Source organism: Dipteris shenzhenensis, chromosome 13 (genome assembly GCF_047967505.1).
Source record: "Dipteris shenzhenensis isolate YYH24624 ecotype China chromosome 13, Dip_SZ_1.0, whole genome shotgun sequence".
Classification (NCBI taxonomy): Eukaryota; Viridiplantae; Streptophyta; class Polypodiopsida; order Gleicheniales; family Dipteridaceae; genus Dipteris; species Dipteris shenzhenensis.
This window is the reverse complement of record NC_141608.1, coordinates 37577071-37598305: the sequence shown is the minus strand read 5'-3', so window position 1 is coordinate 37598305 and position 21235 is coordinate 37577071. Positions and strand designations below refer to the sequence as shown.

Here is a 21235-nt window from a genome sequence, read left to right as displayed (position 1 = left end):
CTGCACGCATACATTATCTTTCTGATCAAGAACTGCAGTAAGAAATTGAAAACATCTTTATTATGATTTCTCTTGCTACAACACGTCATTGTACAGATAAAGGCATGAAATAAGCTCGGATCCTCATCCTAGCATCTTCAACTTTAGGAAACAATGTTACCTTGTTGTTTTTATCTGGACTGGTTGTTAGCACTCGGAAAAAACTTGAAAGTGGCCCATTTGCTGCCATTTTTTGAGGGGAAATACCAAACTGCAAACACCAGTCCAAGAGATCTGAGAAACATATTCAAGAGCAGGCTCAAGAATAACTAAGAATATCCAACAATCCACTTACTGAATTTCCACCAATTTTACAATATCACGCATTTCAAACATATTCAAAAAAGTTCACAAGTGTTTACTATATTCGCAGAAAACAGGAAGAGTGAGAGTTATAAGACAAGGCATAATGGCATCGTCTCCCTTAGTCATCAAGGTCATTCAAGTGCACGAGAGGCAACATTCATTATCTTCCAAACAATCCCAGGTACTCAATACAGCTGCATTCTCTTCTAGTGATTAACAAAGCATGACAAATGGAGGGGCTTGCAGTTTAAGGCAGGTTAAATAAATCAGACGGTACTGATTATAATGACATGGTCAAATGGCTTAAATCTCCAGCATTTCACAGTGTTATCCACCAAAATCTAAGCATATTTTGATGTAAAAAACGATACCCCGGTTTCTCTCAGTTTACTCAGAACTGTGGCAAGGTCAGTCAAGAGGGTCTAAAAGACTTTTCACAAGTTTATGGATGACTAAAGAACATAAATTAATCATCTCCAAAGATATCAGATACTTCCATTGCCCTAATCATTGTTAAGCTACATCCACTCCGGGATTCATGAATGACACTTGATAGTAGTGAAAAACTTAGGATTTAAGAAAGAAAATAATCAAAGCATGGTTGAATGAAAATAATGCAGCTGAGCTTTAGCAGGTCAATTCCAGATATCACCTACAACAAATACCTTCCTTGCATATATAGAATATCTATCAAGTAAACAAAGATTTATAAAATTCCAAATGAAGGGCTCTCCCTTGACAAGAAGGGCTAAAGTGGTTTTACCCACGACCTGTGACAAAATCATCAAGATCCTTTGCATACATAGAATATCTATCAAGTAAAGATGTATAAAATTCCAAATGAAGGGCTCGTCCTTGACAAGAAGGGCTAGAGAAGTTTTATCTGCGACCTATGATGAAATCATCAAGATCCTCTTACCCACCATAATATATTGCTTCGGTTCATTCTTAGTAGTCTTTCTGTCAGATGCAAAATCTTCAGGCAACCCATTGGGGGAACAAAGATAGTGGGAACAAAGGAGGAAAGAAAGGTCAAGACTTCTTCAGCTCTCTAGAAGCACACTGAGTTTTGGAGAAGGAGTTGCAGCAGCGGTATCAACACACACACAGAGAGAGAGAGAGGGAGAGAGAGAGTACACACACACGCACGCACATATGAATATTTTGTGTGTGAGTGCACGCGCAACTGTGCGCGCATATCTCATGATGTAAATCTATCTTATATTGAGGTTTTCTCTTGATGTATTCCTCATCATCCTATTCTAGGATAATGATTTTGTAATATAAGCAACTCAATTTTTCAACCCCCCCCCCCCAAAAAAAAAAAAGTGTGTGTGGTGTGTGTAGGTGGGTGGGTGTGTGTGTGTGTGTGCCTGTGTGTGATGTTTGTGTGTGTGTGTGTGTGTGTAGAGGTCCTTTGAAGCTGTCACATATCATAGTGCCTTCTCTGTATAAAGTGTTGTTACCTCCGTCTTGGGTTTCTGACAGAGCCAATTCTGTTTGGCATATGGATCGCCCATCACAGTGGTGGAGAAAGCGGCTGCATCTTCTTTGGCATTATAAAGTCCCTCTTCGGCAACATCTGGGCAGTTACTCGCGCATAGACATATCGCCTCGGTTGTTTGCCACCAATGTCTACATTCTGATGAATCTGTGCCTCACATTTTCTGGCACTGTCCACATACTTGTGAAGATGCGATGGAGTGTTTCCATCTGGACAGCTATTAGCTCATCGACACATTGCTCCTACACTTTGCCACAGATGTTCTGCTTCTTCGGAGACTGTGCCTCACTTGTTTTGGCATTGTCCGTGCTCTCGTGAGTTTTTTGATCTCTTCGACAGCGCCTGCGAGCAAGATTCCCATCTGTTCCGTTTGGGAAGTTCTTCTCGCTATTTGGGTTTCATCCATCGAGACCGGAGTTTCATCTTTTCTTCGTTTGGGTTCGCTACTGAGCACTAGGGACTTTATGGACATATAGGAATTGTAAAGTCTTTGGTGATCCTACTTTCTCTCTATTTGGCTTTTTTAGGCGTTCTTTGCAGCAATCTCTAATTGCTTGCAGACCCGCTGCATAGATCATGAGGTCTTTTTGGCATATACTGAAATTTTCAGTTGATGTAATTCTAGCACCTTATTTTGAGGTTGCTACTCATATAATATAATCAATCAAAGATTTCACCCCAAAAAAAATGTGTGTAGAGAGGTGAGCGATGGCGAACTCAGCCTTAGCCTCTCCCTCGCCTGTCTCTGTACCTTGCCCGCAGCCTGCTCTTGCTGCTCCGCCTGCATCCGTACCCCCTCTGTCAGCCCCCGTACACCCTCTGTCTGCATCTGTACTAGGCCTGCTGCTACCCATACCTTCTGCACAGGCCGCCTCCTTCCCTACCATTCTTCCCTATCCCCTTAGCGTTCTCGTTTGCTTCTACCCCTTCCTTTGTCCCTACGCAAGCCGTACCTGCTGTACGGTCGTCCGTACATGCCCCCCCATCCATGCAGCTTTTTGCTCCTCTCATGCCGATGTCTCTTCCTCCCCTCTTCTATCTCCTCCGACAGACGGCTCTTTCGTTTTCTCTACTTCAGCCCCCCCTTCTGCCTCTGCTCCTCCTGCACGTGTCTTCTTTTGGCAGAAGCGTAGTGGTTTGTCTCCCTCCACTTTGGTTAAATCGACAAAGCTGGATATCGCAGATGGTCCTTCGTCTTCCCTCCAGCTGGACCTTCTTCGCCAGATGTGTCTTGCTTCTATCACAAATGTTCCTTCATCGGGCTCACCGCTTGTTTGTTCTTTGGAGTCTGACCTACTGGTTTCCGGTCTTTGACAGGCTCAACAATTTAAGGTCTGTCAATACTTTATGGACAGGGTTTTATCTGCAGCTCAACTTCGTCGTTGGGCTGAAGTTGCAGTGGGTCAGGATTGCCTTTCCTCGTTTGTCTTTCTGGGCAAAGGTTTTTATTATGCCCACTGCTCTTCGACTGATGTAGTGGAGCAACTTGTCAGTCGTGCTAGTATTCATGGGGCTGGTTTCTTTGCTTATGTGATGCCTTGGGATCCGCTTTTTGATATGTCTGTCTCTCTTCTGACTCACTCTCCGATCTGGATTACCCTCAAAGCGTTGCCTCTGCCTCTTCTTCAGCATCTTCCTACTCTTGCAGTGCTTTTAGGGAGGCCTCTACATGTTTCGAGACGAGTTTTTGCAGCCCACCCAGGATGTTCGCCTTTGTATTCTATGGGATATGATGCAGCCTGTGCCCTCTACTCTGGATCTTGATTTGGGATTTGCCCATCCAATGCGCATCAGGCTGCATTTTGACTCTTTTCCTACAGCATGTTATCGGTGCCGGCAGGTTAGTCATTTTGCTCGTGCTTGCCCTTCTGCTTCCATGACCGCTCCTCCTGCTCCTTCTTCAACTATGAAGGTTACTCTTCCTTCTCCTCCGGTTTCTGCTAAGGCTTTACTGGATAAGCCTTCTTTTACTGCTCCGAAGCATTACTTGAGGAATGTAGAAAAATCACAGGCCAATCTTTCTCTTGCTGAAGAACTTCAGGATCCGACTCTTGTTGCGCATCATCAGCCTCTCCTCCTCACGATATGGATGTGCCCCTTGCAAAGGGGATCATATAGGATGTTACACATGCTTTTTCTCAGGTTGATCCTCAGAATGAAGCTGAAATGCTGAGTCCTGCTTTATCAGATGCAGCTCTTTCGTCAGAGGATACAGATGTTGATCTAGCTCCTTTACCTCTGATGCATGTGCCAAAGTCTTCTTCTGTTCGGGATGCAGATGTTCCCTTTTCACTAGATTCTTTTCATCCCATGTTACAACATGTTTTTGACCCTGTGATTCAGAAATTTCGGGTGCCGGGCTATATTAAGAAAAACCACAAGGGCAAAAAACAGCTTGTTTTTATTGATGGTGTGGTTTCTACACTGCATCAGTTTTTACAAAGTATAATCTGAAGCTAGAGGATGTTGTGTTTGATCCTCCTCCAACTTGATATGTAACTTTTTAATTGGCTTCCTCATGTCTTCACTTTTGCACTGGATAAGTACCATGCTTCCCTTTTTCCCCGGGTTCTACTGTAACCCAAAGACGGTGATAGGATAAAATCTCTATATATTTTTCTCCACATAGATTGTGCATGAGGGTAGACACTGAACACATGATAGTGTTAATTTGCGAGTTGTGTGTGAATAAGCCAATGTAACTGGCTGCACATGTAAAAGACCTTTTTATTTTGAACTTGAGAGACTAAAACTTTTTTTGCAGGGACTTACTTGGGAAATGATGATAGATAGTGTGGGAACACCGAGATTTCCAGAGCAAAAGGGTATCCATGTGATGTCAATGTGGGAATATCAATGTGTCAATCAATGTTCCTTTGTCATGTCATTATGTTGTTACTTGTGGTTTCCGTTCTATGGTGGGCAATGTGACTACCCATGTGTTGGATTTGTTTTTTATATGCCATGTGATAGGGCATTTAATGTGGTCACTTGTGTGTCCATGCAACTAAGGTTGTGTATGGAAAGCTTGTGAAAGGTTTGAGTGGTGATCTAAAAGTTCAATGTGCATTAAAATGTGCCTTGGTGTTATTTCATGTGGATTGGAAGAGTGGTAAAATGCTTATGGTGAGGTGGCTGGAAGAAGCACCTAGAGGGTGAAGGTGTCAATTACCATATGAAGAATCGCGTATGGAATAAAATGGACATTTTTTTCTGAAAATACCACGCATGCACGTGGCAGCTGAGGGGTGTTAGGAAGGTAGGAGGTGGCAGCTTGGCCATGCACGTAGAGGTTGCTGAATAAGGGAGACGAAGGCGGTGCAAAGGAACGTGATGGGGGATTGCATTCACGGTGCGACTGGGAGAGAAAAAAAGACGACGCACTGTCCACGGTTGACATACCCAGGTGCGTAAGGGAAAAGAAGAAGATATGCTGAAGGAAAACCACAATGGACTGAAGGCGGCCTATCAACGGAATCGATTTTGGAGGAGCTGCCGGCTGATTACGTGGGCTATTGGGAAGAGCGGCCTACGTAAGTGATATATGTTGTGGTGGGTCTTCTGTGAAAGGAGAGCTGATAGCATACAAAGAGTCTTGGAAAGGGACGACGGGTACTGAGTACGTCGCTGAGCATAGAGAGCGTGTTGAGCTTACATGCAAGCAACAACAAAGGGACGTCGCAATAAGTCAAGGAATTTGTCAAATTGTTGCCTGGGAACAAGAGGATCAATAATCGTCAAAGATCTCTACGTGTGGTGTTTTCTGCTCATGAAATATGCGTTAGTTTTCTTAAGTGGCGGGCTGCTTTGATCTTGTGGACAAAAGGAACTTGGTCCATGTTTGATATTAAGCTTGGGAAGCTGACTAATAGCCGGACAGAAACCTGGTGTGCATGCTCAGTGAAGAAGTTGCTGAATTGAGAGCTGATCATTACAGAATTGACATGTTGCATGGGCATCGTTTTGTTTGAGAAATGTCAGAAGGGGAAAAGTGCAGTTGTTCTTGTGTCTGTGCTTATCCTGGAGCTTGGCTTTGCTTGATGGTTGTGTTGATGTGAGAGTGTTCACTGTACCGTTTATACTTGAGATTTGTGTGGAGTCCTGTGGTCGGTTGGATACCTGCTCTGGAAGTCGGTACATAAGCTCTACCTTGAGAGCTACCACATTACAGTACTGATCCCAGGGAAATCCTGAAGATATGATTTTGTCTCTAGAGTTGGATTCTGAAGAAGTGGATATGATACTGTTTGTAGGCTTTCATGTAGAAATTTACTGTCTGAAGAGTATTTTGATGGTCAGTGGACAATTTTAGTACAGTTGAGGGATGAAGAGGGATGAAGAGTGGGAGGGATTGACAGTAGATGAAAGTAGCTTAGCAGATCTTGTTTTACACTTTGAGTTTTGTGAAGAGGAAGACACATTGTAAAAGTTGTGTTCTGGTCTTTGAATAAAGCGGGATGTTAGGCTTGATTTTGTGTACTTGTTTGTTTGCCTTAGAGAGTTTGTTCAAAAAACATTCAGGGAGAAAAATGTATGACTGTATGGGGTCAGCAGTAAAGCACTGAGTCATTTTGTGTTTGTCTAAGGATAGTCCTGTGTTTCCTTTTTTTTTCACATCATTGTTTTGGCGATCCTGCTTGGGACAGAGCCCTTGTTTTGGTGAGTGAAAGTCCACCCAAGTCAAGGAGTACTCAGTGATCTTGGAAAATGGCTCAAGATTTTGCAAGATTTTATGGTTTACCCAATGAAGACCCCGAAAAGTTTATTGAGAGTATGGAGTTCACAGCTCTCATAAAAGACAGGAATGCACCCGAAGTGATGCTGCAAGTTTTATTTTTTTGCTTGATGGGAGAAGCCCGTACATGGTTGCAGGAATTTCAGGCCAGTTTTCAAAATGAGCAACGAGAACGCAGGAATCTCACTTATGGAGAGGTAAGAAGTGGTTTTTTAGCACCGTTTGCATGTACCAGGGATGCACATGGAGTATGGAGGGAGTTACGTGCTTTGCATCAAAGGAAAGACCAAACTGTGGATGATTATGTGAGTAGATTTATGGTCATGTGGAATAAATGGCAGTCAATTCTTTTGCCAGAAGTACCACCTCGTGTCATAAAGAAGGACAGATTTATTGCAGGATTAAAGCCTGAGATACGGATGAAGGTTGAGGTGAAGGACCTGCCAACCTTTGAGAAAGCCCTGAGAGTAGCTAAGGAGAAAGAGAGGAAGCAAAGAAGGATAATTCAGTTGGAGTATGGCGTGCCTGTTGTTCCTTCTGTTATGGAGATGCCTGTGCAGAATCTAATTGAGCCAGTGAGGCCAGAACAAAAGAAAGAGGGATCAATGAAGGATGAAATTCATGAAATGGCTGAATTAATGAAGAATCTTAGCTTAAACCTTATGGCAGGAAGAGGACGAGGTCGGACTCTAGGTGGTAGAGGAGCAGGTAATGCATCCAATTCAAGTGTTCAAGCACCTTTGCAAGCCGGGAGAGGACGGGGAGTGTATGCTCCGTATGTGCAATGCTTCAATTGTCTAGATTGGGGACATTATAGTACACAATGTGATAAGCCTCCCAGAGTTGGCGGTGATGTGTATCCACTTCCTTCAAATTTAAATGACAGGTCAACTGATCATGGAGTGGAGATAAAAGAGCCTGGACCTTCAAGTAGTAACGGAGTAAAGAAGATTTCTTTTGAAGATAAGAGGAAAGGTAAGTTTGTCAGTGTGCTTGGATTGGAAGAGAGTGATTTGAATGTTTTGCCTCTTGGGAAGAGAGACAGGGATGAAGAAGGAGAGCCAAGTGTAAAAAAGAGTAAGCACGCTGAAGATGTTGTTACTTACCAGAGGAAAAAGGTAAGGAAGCCTAGGCAGAAGTACAGAACAGCTAATTATCCCTTGGGGAAGGAGCAGGCTGAATATGACTTGATTGCTGATTTGTCTAACAGAAAGGTGGATATTACTTTTGCACAGATGGTTGGGCTCTGTCCAAGGCTGAAGAAAGAATGGAGGAAAGCTGTAAATCCAGGTAAGAAGAGAGTTGTGCATAAAGTAGCAAAAAATATTATGTCTATTTCGGAGCTTCCTGATATTTGTCCTTCAGTGGAGGCATGGCATAAAGGATATGAGCTTGGAGAGGCATACATTGATGGAGGTGCCCAGATATGTGTGATGACTCAATCTTGTGTTGAGAGGTTGGGTTTGGAGGTTACTGATCCTTCTCACTTCCGAATAAGAATGGCCAACCATGCCAGAGTGAAGAGTTTGGGGATAGTGAAGGATTTGGATGTAGAAGTCTTCAATGTGCATTGCAGAATAGATTGTCATGTTATGCCGGCAGGTATGGGTGCTTACCCTCTCATTTTAGGCAGACCTTGGTTGAGAAAAGTGGGAGCTATTCAAAATTGGGGGAAGGGAATAATCTCAATATATACATCTAATGGTAAAAAGTTCAGTTTTGATATGGTAAGTCATGCTGAGATATCAAGCCCAATCGAAGAAGAAGAAAAGCAGAGTGAGACCACGAGTGAAAAAGAAAGTAGTACTACTTCTGACAGTGATGAAGCTCAGGTTGCTTTCATTGAGGGAGTGAACTTTTTGGGTACAAGTGAGCAGGCTGAAACTGTACATCAGTTAGAAGAGGACAGATTTGAAGCAATGGAGGAGTTTATGCAATCTAAAGAGGCACCTGTCTCAACACAGGAATTAGTACAGCAAATGATTAATCCAGATCTTACCCTGAAAGAAAAGGAAGAGCATTCAGCCATGCTGCGCAGGTATCCCCATTTATTTATCACTTCGTATGAAGAGATTAGAGGGTTTAAAGGGAAGCCTTTGAAGATTGAATTAAAAGAAGATGCAAGGCCGGTATTTCAGAAAATGAAAAGATTGAGTCCTGAGCAAGTGAGGATACTTCGAGAGGAGGTAGTCAAATTGCTTAAGGCTGATATAATTTTTTCCATTGTTCACTCTGACTAGGCCAGCCCTATGGTTATCATACCAAAGAAAGATGGACGATGGAGAGTATGTGTTAATTACAAACCGTTGAATGCTATGACGAAGAGTAATCACTATCCTCTCCCACATGTGGATGATATACTGGATAAGATAGCCGGTCATGAGTTGTATAGTTTATGTGATGGGTATTCGGGCTATTTTCAGATTGCAATTGCTCCTGAAGACCAGACAAAGACAACTTTCATTACTCCCTGGGGCTGCTTTTCTTATAAGAAGATGCCTTTTGGTTTGAAGAATGCTCCCTCGCATTGTCAGGAGAACACAAATGAGGTACTTGCCCCTTTTCTTGATAAATTTTGCAAGGCTTTTATTGATGATATTTGTATTTTTAGTGATCGGAAGGATCATTGTTCCAAGTTGGATCAAGTACTTGGGAGAATTGATGATAGTGGAGGACAACTTAATCCCAAAAAATGTAAGTTGGCACGGCCAAGTATTAAAGTATTGGGTCATGTTGTTTCTGAGAATGGAATAGAGCCAGACCCTCAGAAGATCAAAGCATTGGTTACTCTAGCACCTCCAATAGAGACAAGGCAGTTGCATACTTTCTTGCAAAAGGTTAAGTATCTTTCAAGATTCATTTCTATGCTTTCTCAAGTTTTGTATCCATTACAACAAGCAGTGAAGAAGGTGCCCTTGCAATGGACAAATGAATGTGGAGAGGTTTTTAAAGCAGTTAAAGAGATTGTTGGAAGAGTGTCAAGTGTTAAAGCTCCTGATTTCGATAAGACTTTCTATGTCAATCCCTCAGTGGGGCTGGATGCATTGGGAGCCATTTTATTGCAGCAGGGAGAGCAATCAAGGTATATGAGACCTATGTTTTTTGCTAGTAGGATAAAAAGTGAAGCAGAGAAGAAGTATTCAGCTGCTGAATTGGTATTAGCCAGCTTTGTATTTGCATGTAGAAGATTTCGGAATTATTTATTGCCTCATTCTTTTGTGGAACTTACCAGTTGTACTCTTTTGCCACAACTTGTGCATGGTATTAATTTTTCACAAAGTATGGTGAGATGGGTAACAGAATTGCACGAGTATACTTTTACTTTCCTGGTAGAGAACTCAACCAAAGCAACCCTGGCTGATTTGCTTACTTACAAAGATACTCCTATTTTGGTCAAAGAAGTGGAAGAACATACTGAAAGAGAGCAGGAAAAAAATTTAGAAGACAGCTATACCTTGTTTTTTGATGGTTCTTACAAGAAGAGTATTGACAAAGCAACCGGTGGAATGGTTGTCTATGATCTTGATGGTAAGATAATTCGGAAATCAGGTTTTCCCTTGAAGGTAAGCAGTAATAATGAAGCTGAATATGCTGCTTTAGTTGAAGGCTTGCAATTATGTTTGAAGATGGGAATAAAAAGACTGACCATAAAAGGTGATTCAATGCTGGTTGTAAAACAGATTTTGGGGGTGTGGAAGACAAAGCATGAACATTTAAAGAATTGGGTTAGCATTATTAAAAAGTTACTCAGACATTTTGATGCATGGTTGTTACAGCATGTGGACAGAAACTTGAATCATGAAGCACATGATGCTGCTTGTGGAGAGGAAAATGTTCAGGTGTGTGTAGTAAAAGTTCAAGAACCTTTGTACAGAGGGAGAGAGTATCTTTCGAATGTGGAGGCTTTCTTGCTCACAGGAAAAGTGCCAGAAGAGGTTCCGAAAGAAAAGAGATATAGATTTGTTAAGACGTCTGAGCCTTATTGTCTTATTGACAATGTTTTGTATATGAAGGGTGCAGATTTAGTCTTGAGAAGAATCCCATGGCAAGCTGAGATCATGCATGTGCTTGAGGCAAATCATGAGGGGATTTGTGGCGGACATTTCGCATTCAAGACAATGCTGAGAAAGATACTAATGGAAGGGTATATCTGGCCCTCTCTACAGAGAGATATAAAGCATTGGTGCAGATCCTGTTTACAATGCCAACAGATGGGAAGAAGAGTATTACATCCAGAGTTGAGAAATCTCATCATAGCATACAACATATTCGAAAAGTGGGGGATTGATGCAATCGGTCCACTTCCCATGACTTCAGGAGGTAAGTGTTACATTCTCACTGCGGTAGAGTATCTTTCGAGATGGGCAGAAGCACGAGCAGTTGCTTCAGTCAATTCTAAACAAGTGAGCAAGTTCATGTATGAAGATATATGTTGTAGATTTGGAATGCCTCTGGAATTGGTAAGTGATAAAGGGCCTGGATTTAGGAGTGAGGTAGTTGACTTGTTGTGTGAGAAGCTCAGGATTAAGCATAGATATGCTACTCCTTATTATCCTCAGTGTAACAGTAAGACTGAATATTTCAACGGAGAGTTGATTAATATGATGAGTAAGATCATGAAGATGCATGGGAAAAGCTGGGATCAAGTTGTGCCACAAGCACTGTGGGCTTACCGAATAGCAGTCAAGGAAGGTACACAGTTTTCTCCTTTTCATCTTGTATATGGAAAAGAAGCTATGTTGCCATTGGAAGTAGAAATTCCAGCTTTGAAGTTGCTCATGAAAATGGATGAAGAACCTAACACCGAGTATGAAAGAAGGTTGGTTGAACTACAGGAAGCTCAGCTTGATAGAATGAAAGCAGTTGAACACTATGCTCAGACTCAGGAAAAGAATCAAATGAAAGCTAATTTGAAGTATAAGGATAAGAACATCAAAGAAGGAGACCTTGTGTTAAGATATGACAGTAAACTGGATAGTACTTTCAAGACTAAATTTGTGACAAAGTGGGTGGGTCCTTTCAGTGTGTTTAAGAAGTATTCAAATGGATCATATCAGTTGAATGATTTGGATGGAAGTTTGCACACCAATCGAGTGAATGGGTACCGGTTGAAGAAGTATGTGATAAGAATAATGCAAGTGTCGACATGTGGGCCAGTTGTGATGGAGGAAGATGCATCCAGTGAAGTTTTGACTGAAGATATACTTGTTGCCGTGCAGCTTATGTTGGCTTCAAGCTGTCAAACATGAATGTTTGCAGCTTTTTGGTTGGGCTAATATGATAGGATAAAATCTATATATATTTTTCTCCACGTAGATTGTGCATGAGGGTAGACACTGAACACATGATAGTGTTAATTTGCGAGTTGTGTGTGAATAAGCCAATGTAACTAGCTGCACATGTAAAAGACCTTTTTATTTTGAACTTGAGAGACTAAAAGTTTTTTTGCAGGTACTTACTTGGGAAATGATGATAGATAGTGTGGGAACACCGAGATTTCCAGAGCAAAAGGGTATCCATGTGATGTCAATGTGGGAATATCAGTGTCAATCAATGTTCCTTTGTCATGTCATTATGTTGTTACTTGTGGTTTCCGTTCTATGGTGGGCAATGTGACTACCCATGTGTTGGATTTGTTTTTTATATGCCATGTGATAGAGCATTTAATGTGGTCACTTGTGTGTTCATGCAACTAAGGTTGTGTATGGAAAGCTTGTGAAAGGTTTGAGTGGTGATCTAAAAGTTCAATGTGCATTGAAATGTGCCTTGCTGTTATTTCATGTGGATTGGAAGAGTGGTAAAATGCTTATGGTGAGGTGGCTGGAAGAAGCACCTAGAGGGTGAAGCTGTCAATTACCATATGAAGAATAGCGTATGGAATAAAATGGACATTTTTTTCTGAAAATACCATGCATGCACGTGGCAGCTGAGGGGTGTTAGGAAGGTAGGAGGTGGCAGCCTGGCCATGCACGTAGAGGTTGCTGAATAAGGGAGACGGAGGTGGTGCAAAGGAACGTGATGGGGAATTGCATTCGCAGTGCGACTGGGAGAGAAAAAAAGACGACGGACTGTCCACGGTTCACATACCCAGGTGCGTAAGGGAAAAGAAGAAGATACACTGAAGAAAACCACGATGGACTGAAGGCGGCCTGTCAACGGAATCGATTTTGGAGGAGCTGCCGACTGATTACGTGGGCTATTGGGAAGAGCGGCCTACGTACGTTGTGGTGGGTCTTCTGTGAAAGGAGAGCTGATAGCATACAAAGAGTCTTGGAAAGGGACGACGGGTACTGAGTACGTCGCTGAGCATAGAGAGCGTGTTGAGCTTACGTGCAAGCAACAGGAAAGGGACGTCGCAATAAGTCAAGGAATTTGTCAAATTGTTTCCTGGGAACAAGAGGATCAATAATCGTCAAAGATCTCTACGTGTGGTGTTTTCTGCTCATGAAATCTGCGTTAGTTTTCTTAAGTGGCGGGCTGCTTTGATCTTGTGGACAAAAGGAACTTGGTCCATGCTTGATATTAAGCTTGGGAAGTTGACTAATAGCCGGACAGAAATCTGGTGTGCATGCTCAGTGAAGAAGTTGCTGAATTGAGAGCTGATCATTACAGAATTGACAAGTTGCATGGGCATCATTTTGTTTGAGAAATGTCAGAAGGGGAAAAGTGAAGTTGTTCTTGTGTCTTTGCTTATCCTGGAACTTGGCTTTGCTTGATGGTTGTGTTGATGTGAGAGTGTTCAGTGTACCGTTTATACTTTAGATTTGTGTGGAGTCCTGTGGTCGGTTGGATACCTGCTCTGGAAGTCGGTGCATAAGCTCTACCTTGAGAGCTACCACATTACAGTACTGATCCCGGGGAAGTCCTGAAGATATGATTTTGTCTCTAGAGTTGGATTCTGAAGAAGTGGATATGATACTGTTTGTAGGCTTTCATGTAGAAATTTACTGTCTGAAGAGTATTTTGATGGTCAGTGGACAATTTTAGTGCAGTTGAGGGATGAAGAGTGGGAGGGATTGACAGTAGATGAAAGTAGCTTACCAGTTTTGTGAAGAGGAAGACACATTGTAAAAGTTGTGTTCTGGTCTTTGAATAAAGCGGGATGTTAGGCATGATTTTGTGTACTTGTTTGTTTGCCTTAGAGAGTTTGTTCAAAAAACATTCAGGGAGAAAAATGTATGACTGTATGGGGTCAGAAAAGCACTGAGTCATTTTGTGTTTCTCTGAGGACAATCCTGTGTTTCCTTTTTTTTTCACATCAACGGGTAGATCATCGTTCCCGAGTCTGATGCGGAGGGCGCGGATAGGGGCGGGGGGGCCCCCGTTCCGGGCCTGATGGAGATGATCGACTGTAAATGGGACTCGGGATATCAATTTTCCGGATAGAAATCTCTATTGACGGTTCCATCTTCTGATTCAGGCTCTTCATGCTTGTGGCTTAACTCGACGCTCCAACCCATTGTCACCAACTCAGCAGCTCCGCCTTGGCAACTTGACTTTTGCTCTGAGGCTTTACTTGTAAATTTTTTCCTTGTACTTATTGGTGGGTTTTTACCTCTCTTGGGGTTTCCCACACAAAAATATAAGATTTCACCCACACAAAAAAAAGTGTGTGTGTGTGTGTGTGTGTGTGTGTGTGTGTTTTCAGCAATTATGTACATAAAATGCAGCCAGATATTGTTTGTTTGCAAGAGCATAATCAACACTCTAAGGCTGGTCATCATGATTACTTAGGCGGCTATGATATATATTATGCTGGTACCACTACCTACTCAGGTGTATGCATAATGGTTAGACATGAGCTGGAGCCTCAGTTAGCCTTCAATGACAGCAGTGGCAGATGGATGGTTATACAATGTAATGTCAATGGTGATATTCTTGAGTTTGCATCAGTCTATGCCTCCCAGACCTCTGCCATGATGGCTTCTTTATGGGATTCTTTAAGCAAATATCCATGGAGATCTAATGCATTTATATGTGGAGATTTTAATAATTCCCCTCTGCCGAGAGATAACACCACTTCAAGATCTCATATGCTATCATCCGAAAGGCAGAAATGGGATAGCATGCTTCTTTCTGTGCAATAGCATCCGAAAGGCAGAAATGGGATAGCATGCTTCTTTCTGTGCAGGCTGAAGATTTATGGCTGCTTCTCCAAGGGTCAGTGCCTGGATATACTTTTCATCATAATGCATTTACTACATACTGGGCAAGACTTGACAGATGGTATTTGTTTTACCCACAACAATATGCAGATTTTAGCCCTCATCTCCTCATAGATTTCTCATTGGGCTTGTCAGATCATGCCCCATTATGGATAAATCTGCAACTTGGTATGCCACTGGATGATTTGCCACCTCTTTCCAGTAGATTACTGCTTAATCAGGCTTATCTCCGACATCAATATTTCCAGCAAATGATCAGACTTGCAATTCATCCCGCATGCCCAAGAGGACATGGATTATGCTTGGAACAGTTTTGTCTCTCGTATACAGAATGTCATTAGGGAGTATGGAAACTGGCATATGACTAAATGGAGCAATGAGGTTAAATGGGCAAAAAGGACAGCACAACAATTGACTGAATTTTCACATTTAAGGCCTCTCTCTGAATCAGAAAATGATTCCCTTTCACATGCTCGGATCAAACTAACTGATAATGATAAGAGGAAATTGCACAAATGGCAAATTAGAGCAAGAATGAAGCCCCTCATGGACAAGGGCTGCTCATCAAAAGCCTTCTTCCAGGGCCTGCATGCTACTCGAAAGAAAAACTCATGTCTAAGGGTAAGGAAGCTAGATGGCTCTTGGACGCACTCTTTCTCTGATCTCCAAGATGAATGCCAAAATTATTTTCAGAAATTGTTCTCTGCTCCTGGTTCCCCATCAACTCAAATGACTGATGCGAGGACTGAATTTCTTCAATATGTTTCTGAGATAGTGGAAATGGATGATGCACTTACATTGGAGAGACCTTTTACTGACACAGAACTTGATAATGCATTGTCCCACCTCAGCAAATACAAGTCCCCTGGCTGGGATGGCCTTACGGTGGGATTTTATATTTCTTTTTGGGATGATTTGAAAGATGTCCTTTTGCAAATGATCAATGTTGCCTGGCAAGAAAATCACTTGCCGCACCTTTGGAAGCATGGCATAATCAAACTTGTGCCCAAAAAACATCTGTGTGACCATATGTCAGATTGGAGGCCTATTACTTTGATGCCTGTAGTTTACAAACTCATTGCCAAAATGATTGTGTATAGGCTTCACGGGATACTGAATGCGGGCCTTCATCCTCATCAGTATGGGTTTGTGCCACGAAGACAAATCCATGACAATATCTCCAATGCATTGACTGCAATTGAATATGCTAAGTACTCGCATCAAGATGTGCTCATATTGCAGGTAGATATTGCTAAGGCATTTGACACTGTTCAATGGGATTTTATCTCTCAAATCATGACAAAGTTAGGCTTTGGTCCCAAGATAGCAAATGCAATTTATTGGCTTTATTCTGGCTCTACTTCTCAATGCATTCTTAGGGGTCATCTATCTTGGTCATGGACATTGGCTAGATCAGTTAGACAGGGCTGCCCTCTTAGTGCTCTCTTCTATGCCATTGCGACCCATCCCCTCTTGATGTATCTTGATCATCTTACTAACCCAGGACAGATGACTGGTCTTAAAATCCCTGGGGCTGCATCTTTTTTGGCACAAGCATATGCTGATGATTCCTTCTTTATGCCACAAAACTCTCCTCGGGAAGTTCACATGCTTATGACCACACTATCATTGTATGGATTAGCAGCGGGATTGCATGTCAATTTTGACAAATCTAAATTGCTTCCCCTGAAACAATGTGACTGGCATTCTATTCTCTCGCCAGGTCAGGTAGTGCATTCCAAAGATGTAGTCAGGCATTTGGGATATCCTATAGGATGGCATATCACCAGGAAGCAGCAGTTAAAATGGATCTTCCAAAGACTTCAACATAAACTGGAATATTGGAAAATCTCTACTTGGCCACTTCATGTCAGGCTCAGAATAGTACAGTCCATTGTAATGTCCTATGTTCAATTCTTTTTGCCTTTGCTACATTGGTCCTCCAGAGATATTTCAGCCTTTATGTCTCAAGCTATGGAGCTGTTATGGAGGACAAAAACTGCTGCGAAAGCATTGAGACTGATGAAGATGGAAATGGTGTGCTCTCCTAGGATGCATGGTGGACTTAATGTTCTCAATATAAGATATCATGTACTTGCAAGGAAGGCGACTATGCTCCATACTTTTTCCCGTCAACAACAGCCATGGACTTGTATGATAGCATCCATGTGTGTCAACATGAGGACATCTGCTTATGGCCATTGGACTACTGATCATTGGGAGGTTGTCATTGGGAGATTTGTAGGGAAGATACTTGGCTGTCCTTTCTCTACTGCTCTAATACTTGATTGGAAACAGGTACTTTCTAAGGTCAAATGGGCTCCCGATAATCGCTCGGGGACAAACTCAATGAGGAAAAAAAGTATTCATTGGAGTGCCATCTTTGACATTCCACTTGCTTTACAGCAACCTGTTCGGGCATATAATCTCATGAAATTGGGAATTAGATACATCAATGATGTGGTAGATGATCAGGGCTATGTCTTATCTTTTCCTCAGGCCACTGCTTCCTATGCATTGGGAATGCATCATAGGTCGATATGGGAAAAAATTGCTGATTTGTTACTTCCTTTTCTACCTGTTCCTCCTATGGCTGGCACAGACAGGCTTATGGATTGGCAATTGCAACCCTCTGCTACATGCTCTCATCCTGTTCCTCTGCCTGCCTTGACCTCCATCAAAGCCTACACGCTTCTTCAGCCTGCTCCATGGATTCAGCAATATGCTAATACTCTGTGGCATATCAGGAAGCCCCTCTCATGGTGGCGGAAGAATCTCCAGATATTATGGAAGTGTAAAATGCCTTTGAAACAAAGACTTTTTCTTTGGAGATGCATGACAGGCACATTGTTAGTGGGAATCACACTTGCCAAACGTCACATTGCACCATCCACATGTTTACGATGTCAAGCTCCTTCAGAGACTCTCCCTCATTTGCTTTGGCACTGCCCGGGTTCTAGGAACCTTCTTGGGAGAATTTCAGATCATCTTCGGCTCCGTTTCCCGAGTCACAGATTTAGGAAACACTTTTGGTTATTTGGCAGATTTATGAGGTCTTTGTCTCAATACTCACTATTTCTCTCATGGGTGAGATATTGGGCTCTTTGGACAATCTCGAGTGAGCATGATTTCGCATACTTGGGTCGGCAGATTCACAAGTCATATGAATCTTTCCGAGCCTCATTGCGGCAATCCTTATATGATGCCTGCCATGAGGGTGATATACATGCTTCTTGCATAGAGCTTTTCTTTCTACAAAGGGCTTTTTTGGATAAAGGTTGCTCTTCGAAGCAATTTTTCAAAAGTTTGCATTACAAACGACAAGGTGCAAATATTCGTTGGGTCCGGATGCCTCATGGTTCTTGGTCATCATCTCGCTCTGAACTTGCTGATTTTGCGTGCAGCACTTCTCTTCCCATTTTGGGCATGTGGACTTTCCTTCTCTTGAGATTTTGTCTGCACGTCAGCTCCTTTTACAACATGTCCATCCAATTCTTTCTCAAGCTCAGGCCTTGGAGCTGGAACTTCCCTTCACTGAACAGGAATTGTCAGATACAGTTAAATCCTGTGGTAGATGGAAATCTCCAGGATGGAATGACCTCACTATTGAATTCTTTCTTGCTTTTTGGGATAGCCTCAAATCCCCCCTCCTTTAAATGGCTAATTCAGCTTGGGAAAATCAGCAAATGCCCCTCTCATGGAAAAAGGGACTGGTAAAGCTCCTTCCTAAGAAGCAAATTTCTGATTTTATCACTGATTGGAGACCAATCACGCTTTTGGCAGTCATTTACAAGGTCATAGCTAAACTACTTGTTAACCGTATCAAAGGCTATCTGCATGATGAGCTGCATCCTTCTCAATATGGCTTCGTTCCTCGTAGGCACATCATAGACAATATTGCCAATGCTTATGTTGGGATTGAATATGCCAAGTACACACAACAGGATGTTTTACTCTTACAGATTGGCATTGCCAAAGCTTTTGACACAGTTCAATGGGAGTTCATCTCGCAAACAATGCGATCCTTGGGCTTTGGATTTAAAATGCAGCAGGTCATTTATTGGCTCTACACGGATAGCAACGTTGCTTGTATTCTTTCTAGAGACATCTCGGAAGAATGGGCTCTTCGTAGTTCAGTTCATCAAGGATGTCCCCTTAGTGCCTTACTGTATGCTATCTCATTTGGGCCGACCCGTTGGTGTGCATCCAGTTAGTGCTGCTTTCACCGCACCAGCGAGTATACCTGGAGCTGGCTTGGGTTCATATGGCAACCCACACCTCTGGGAGAGAGATCAGTCCTCTTCTCAGCCCTTTGGTATGCCATCATTTCAAAAAGATACATTTGGCAAAGAGACCCAGGCCGAGGTCCATGCACCTATCGCTCCGCCAACGAGCACATGTAGCCAGACGCAACCAATGCATCAGATGGCAACAGCTACTACACAACAGGGGGGTGGTGGTGGGCAACAAGCCACTTTTGATGAAATGCTGGCGGATTCTTTGCGTTCATATAAGACCCAACCTGAGGCCATCAAACTTGAGATGTCCTCCGATTATGTGAACCTCAAGCGTGATGATGCCCGCACTTCTGGAGGTTACACACACAAGAATTATGCAACCAAGGATATCAAAGGGGACACTTGCACACCTAATGAGTTGGAGGAATGGCTTACGAAGTTGGAAGATAATTTTCCCCTCTACCCAAAACAGGATGAGGATCGCATAAACTTTGCAGGTATGCACATGCAGGACTATGCACATAACTTGGTGGCGTTATATGAGGGACTCCCCTCAGAGGCCAGCCACATGGAAAGAATTCAAGGAGTTGATGATCACCACATTTGTATCCCCACTCATGATGGAGCAATATCTGGCTGAATTCTATGCATTATCGCAAATATCCAAGAGTACTTGCAGCGTTTTTTGAGACTTTCATTGAAAGTACAAGACGTCTCTGAGAGAGGGAAGTTGTTGCGTTTCATCTAGGGATTGAGTCCTTCTCTTGCTGCAGATGTGAAGGCACATAACCCTCAAACAATTGAGCGTGCAGCCCAATTGGCAAAAGTATTTGAGCCTAAATATACCAGCAAGTCTAAGATGACAGCGGGCAGCGCATATGGGAATGCAAATGAGGCTGAGAAGAAGCCTAAGGTGACTGATTGGCATGATAAAAAATTTACAGCAGCGCCCTTTCCAAGGTTTCTTACTATTTCAGGTAGTAAAATGCCCTATGCCAGGCCATACAGGCCATCAGATGCCAAGCCCGGAACTAAGCCTATTTCTGAAAATGAACAATCAGAAATTAAGCAGTATACCAGGGCCATAATGGACAGCAAAAAAAAAGGCAAACTTGTGCTTTTAAGTGTGGGGAGAAATGGACCCCTGAGCATCGAGATGTTTGCAAGATGCGGAATGCTGGGTCAGCCAAGCTCAATATGATCGTTGAAATCTCTGATGATGAGGATTTGGTTGATGCCACAGATTCATTCGATGCCTCTCATGATGAGACAACAAGACACATGATGCGGATGAGGCTCCTGACAATGAGCCATGAAGGGGATTGATTTCCCCTTTGATCCGGCTGGTGCAACTGGTCATGATATGATATGTCATCACTGGACATTTAGCCCACTGGTGGCATGCGAGTTCGTAGACCTACGTCTTTTCTTGTGGAGCATCAGGTTGCTATGTCTTTTCTTGCACGAGAAGATGCAAATGGAAATGCTCCTGTGGACGAGGAGGAGATCTATTGGGATGTGCAGCAAACAATTTATGCTATCTCTTTTCATGCCTTGATGGGTGCTAAAAGTGCTGACACTATCAGATTGAAAGGGAAAATTAATGGCATGATTGTTCACATGCTTGTGAACAGCGGTAGCACTCATAGTTTCATCAATTCTAAGACCTTACACAAGGTGGGACTGATTGCTACTGAGATTGACCATGATCCTGTCCTGGGCTGTGATTGGCTGAAATCCTTGGGCAAAATCAGCATGGACTTAAATGCCTTGTCACTCAGCTTTGTTCACAGGCGAAGATCCATAACATTGCATGGTATTGCAACCCCCAAATTGCAGGTCATTTCAGCGAAGCAGCTGGCAAGAGGGAGTGTGCCATCTATGCATTGAATGTGTCAGTTTCTCAGGAGGGTAGCATTTCCCATGTGGAGGATTGTGATAGGTAGAAATTGCTCTCAGAATTTACAGATGTGTTTGTTGATATGCCTTCACAGTTGTCTCCATGAAGAGATGTTGATCATGCCATATTTCTTGAGCCTGGTAGCAAGCCAATTAATAAGGCTCTGTACCGTCTCTCGAAGGTAGAACGAGAAGAAGTGTCCACCCAGGTGCGAGAATTGCTTGAGAAGAACTTTATCTCTCATAGCACTTCTCCTTTTGCATCCCCAGTGCTCCTGGTGAAAGAAAGACGGTTCATACTGCATGTGCATTGACTACAGAGACTTGAATAAGGCTACTATCAAGAACA

General features: G+C 42.7%; 1 protein-coding gene across 4 annotated transcripts in view; it reads right to left on the bottom strand.

Annotated features, from left to right (window-relative positions):
• LOC147895371 (putative gamma-glutamyl hydrolase 3) overlaps positions 1 to 21235 on the bottom strand; it is a 134868-nt gene that overhangs the window by 23595 nt on the left and 90038 nt on the right. For all 4 annotated transcript variants that reach the window (XM_087383637.1, XM_087383638.1, XM_087383636.1 and 1 more), the window contains one exon: positions 161 to 250. In XM_087383637.1, the coding sequence (XP_087239763.1) occupies positions 161 to 250 (90 nt within the window). The remainder of the gene's footprint in view (positions 1 to 160; positions 251 to 21235) is intronic.